The 2,914-nt window shown below is 34.6% G+C and overlaps 1 protein-coding gene across 1 annotated transcript in view; it reads right to left on the bottom strand.

Moving 5' to 3' along the window:
• Positions 1-2,907, bottom strand: part of LOC107609412 (uncharacterized methyltransferase At2g41040, chloroplastic) — a 4,655-nt gene extending 1,748 nt beyond the window's left edge. The window contains 5 exon segments of the mRNA XM_021107502.1: positions 1-165; positions 323-404; positions 1,044-1,184; positions 1,284-1,384; positions 2,705-2,907. The exon segment at positions 1-165 is cut by the window's left edge and continues 237 nt beyond it. Of these exon segments, the coding sequence (XP_020963161.1) occupies positions 1-165; positions 323-404; positions 1,044-1,184; positions 1,284-1,384; positions 2,705-2,860 (645 nt within the window). The 5' untranslated portion in view covers positions 2,861-2,907.

The following is a 2,914-nucleotide window of genomic DNA, read 5'->3' as shown; positions in this document are numbered from 1 at the left end:
GAAATCATAACACTGGCGAAGCATATTCTCTGAAAAATCTAGTGCAACGACTCCAGAATAACTTCCAGATTTAGCAAACTTTCGGGAAAATAAACCACTACCACAGCTGACATCGACAAGCAGACCACCTTTGGAAGATTCAAAGTACTCTTGGGCCACTCTGAACTGAATGAAAAAGAAAAGTTGATGAGCTCAATATATATTATGAAGAAAGCTAAATTAAGTAATAACAGAGAAAAAAAAGAAAGGACTAGAGCCACATATAGATTCTAATGCCATTTTGGATAACTACAAATCTGCAATCAACATGATTCAAGCATACCTCTTCATCTGGACCAGGAAAGCCACTTTGCCTGAAGTTCTGACGCCAACCTCTCTCATATAAGAATGAAACAAGTGGGCTCCTAACATTTATATGAAAATGAAATCATAAATACTTTCCCAAAGATTTGGTCATGCAGAAAATTGCATTAAATTACAACTTGTGTTGCATAGGTTGAGACAAAACCCACTCTGATATATAATATAACAGCACCACAATGTCGACTATTCTTTGCCACTTTGCAATATGATACAAGGAGATTTTCCCCTATCAAAGGTTTTATATAGTGAAATACAATTATTGGCATTGGTTCATTTAATTACAGCACAGCTGGGTGTAATACATGGATTCCTTTCTTGAAAGTTGTTTACTTTATATAACAGCCAATGACAATTGTATTTCATTTAGTAGAGTTTCTGATTTAATTAACTTAAAACATGTGAGGTTTGATTAATATAATTGTCATGATCATAGTTGCAAAATGGTATAATACATTTTGTGTGATATGACTTCTACTATGGCATTGCTTAAAGGTGTTGGTGGTTTCCTTATAAGGATAGTATATCTATCTATTATCTATTACTAATTTTACAACCAAAATATACCACATGCCACTCTCTCATTGCAATTGAATTGAAATTTTTCCCACCAAAATTGAAGAGTAATGATATGTAACAAAGTTATCCCATCTAAACAGAGTTGAATCACAATCTATTTATACCTGAAAAGCTCTGTTCGAGCTGGTTGAACTTCAGAGTAATCTCTCAAGCCAGAAGTCACAGTTAGATCTAAATACGTGTCCTTGCTAGAGTAGAATTTATTGCATCCCTTACACTCAAATGCAGACCTGTAGATTGCTGATCTGAAGTTTCAAATGAATTTAGTATATTAGAATGAGACAGAGTTTAAGAAACATACAGAATTGAACACACCAAAACTCATGCATATCAGCTCAACCTACATGTTAAGGCCAGAAGGACCTTTCCGTTTCAGGGCCTCAAAGCATATTGGACAAGAGAAGACATCAACTTGTATTTCCTGCTCATTCTGTGTATTTAAACCCTGCAGGTTAAAATAATGATAATTCTAAGTTGGAATATTGATTTGGGGCCTCGACTAGAAATTGATATAAAACAGATATCCGTGTTATGAATGCACTGCAATGCCAAAATTCACAATGCATGTGAATTTAATATCTATGTCTATATAGACAAAGAGCTAAACAAATTTAGCACACTATTAATACAGCTAATAGACATTGGAGGAGAATTTCAAGTAATGTCATAAATTAAAGTTTTCAAGGAGAAATCTCAAAGTTTCATGTCATGGACTGCCACTAAAAGTTTAGAATCTATTGCTATGAATTATGATATTCTAGAAAAATCTAGAGTACTTAAACAAAAAATTGTTAAGCATCACAAGACGGTGAATGAAGCCTATAAATTTTGGCAAGAAGCACACATTTAAAGTACTGTATACATCATCACATAATAGGTATCATTTCCATTCATTCCAATATCAAATTCACTTGATCACCACATTTCATCCATCCATGTAGCCAAAAATTATTTTTTCTAGAACTAACAATGGACAATAAACCAAATTTGAGTTATTTAACAAGGAGAAACTAATGTACTCCAACAATTTCAGATTCTCCGGTCACTCAAACATCAACGTTACTTACTTTCCCTAGAATTATAATCAATAGTTCTCAGTTATTGGTACGGCAGACCATCTTAGCATTCCTGGCTAAACCACGTAAGAAAGAAGGATCAAGTCAATTACAGCATCGGAAATCTGCCACCAAGCAAATATCACTAGTAATAAAAATCAACACTTTCATCTCATATAGCTAGAGATGTCGTGAAGACGGAGAAATGCCTCCCATTCTCCATACACTATTCATAATTTTATTAAGTTTATATTTTATCTTGGATACCAACTGTGACCCCTACCAACAGCCATATCTAACTATGTAATTGTAACTCATGAGGCTTTTTTTTAGAAACCAGAACATAAATTCATCCATTAGACATTTTCCAAACAAGAAGGTTAAACCACAATTACAAATTTCCAATCAAATCCCTTGCAAAGCTTTCTCTCTTTCCGAATCAGAATCATCTGCACATATAATCTATTAAACTCAAAAAGAAGGAATATCATAAATTTTACATTTCTATAATAGTTCGTTCATCACCTTTAGTAAACAAGGACTACTATACGTAAAATGAAGACTTTTCGTTGTCATGACATCAATTAATAAGAGAAAAATCAAAATACCATAGTTCAAAGCTATTGTATCAACCTTTGACTTTTAGGTAAAAAAACAGGAAACCTTAACTGTAAAAATTAAAGTTGTCAGAGTGAGAGGGTTTACTGTACCGACTCTAGAGTAACAGCGGAGCTTGCACGAATAGTTCCTTGGGACTTGAAGCGGAGGAGGTGAGGGAGGAACTGGGGTTTCGAAGAGAGGAAGGGGCATTTGCGGAATTCCGTTTGACACAACGGGCGGAGGAATGGAGCAGAAGAAATGGCCATGGCCTGGGAACTATGCCACTAGTTCCTGATCACTCGTCCAAATAGTCCAAATAG

The sequence above is a fragment of the Arachis ipaensis genome, chromosome B07 (genome assembly GCF_000816755.2).
Source record: "Arachis ipaensis cultivar K30076 chromosome B07, Araip1.1, whole genome shotgun sequence".
Lineage (NCBI taxonomy): Eukaryota > Viridiplantae > Streptophyta > Magnoliopsida > Fabales > Fabaceae > Arachis > Arachis ipaensis.
Note: the sequence above shows the minus strand (reverse complement) of the source record. Positions and strands in the feature narration are given on the sequence as shown.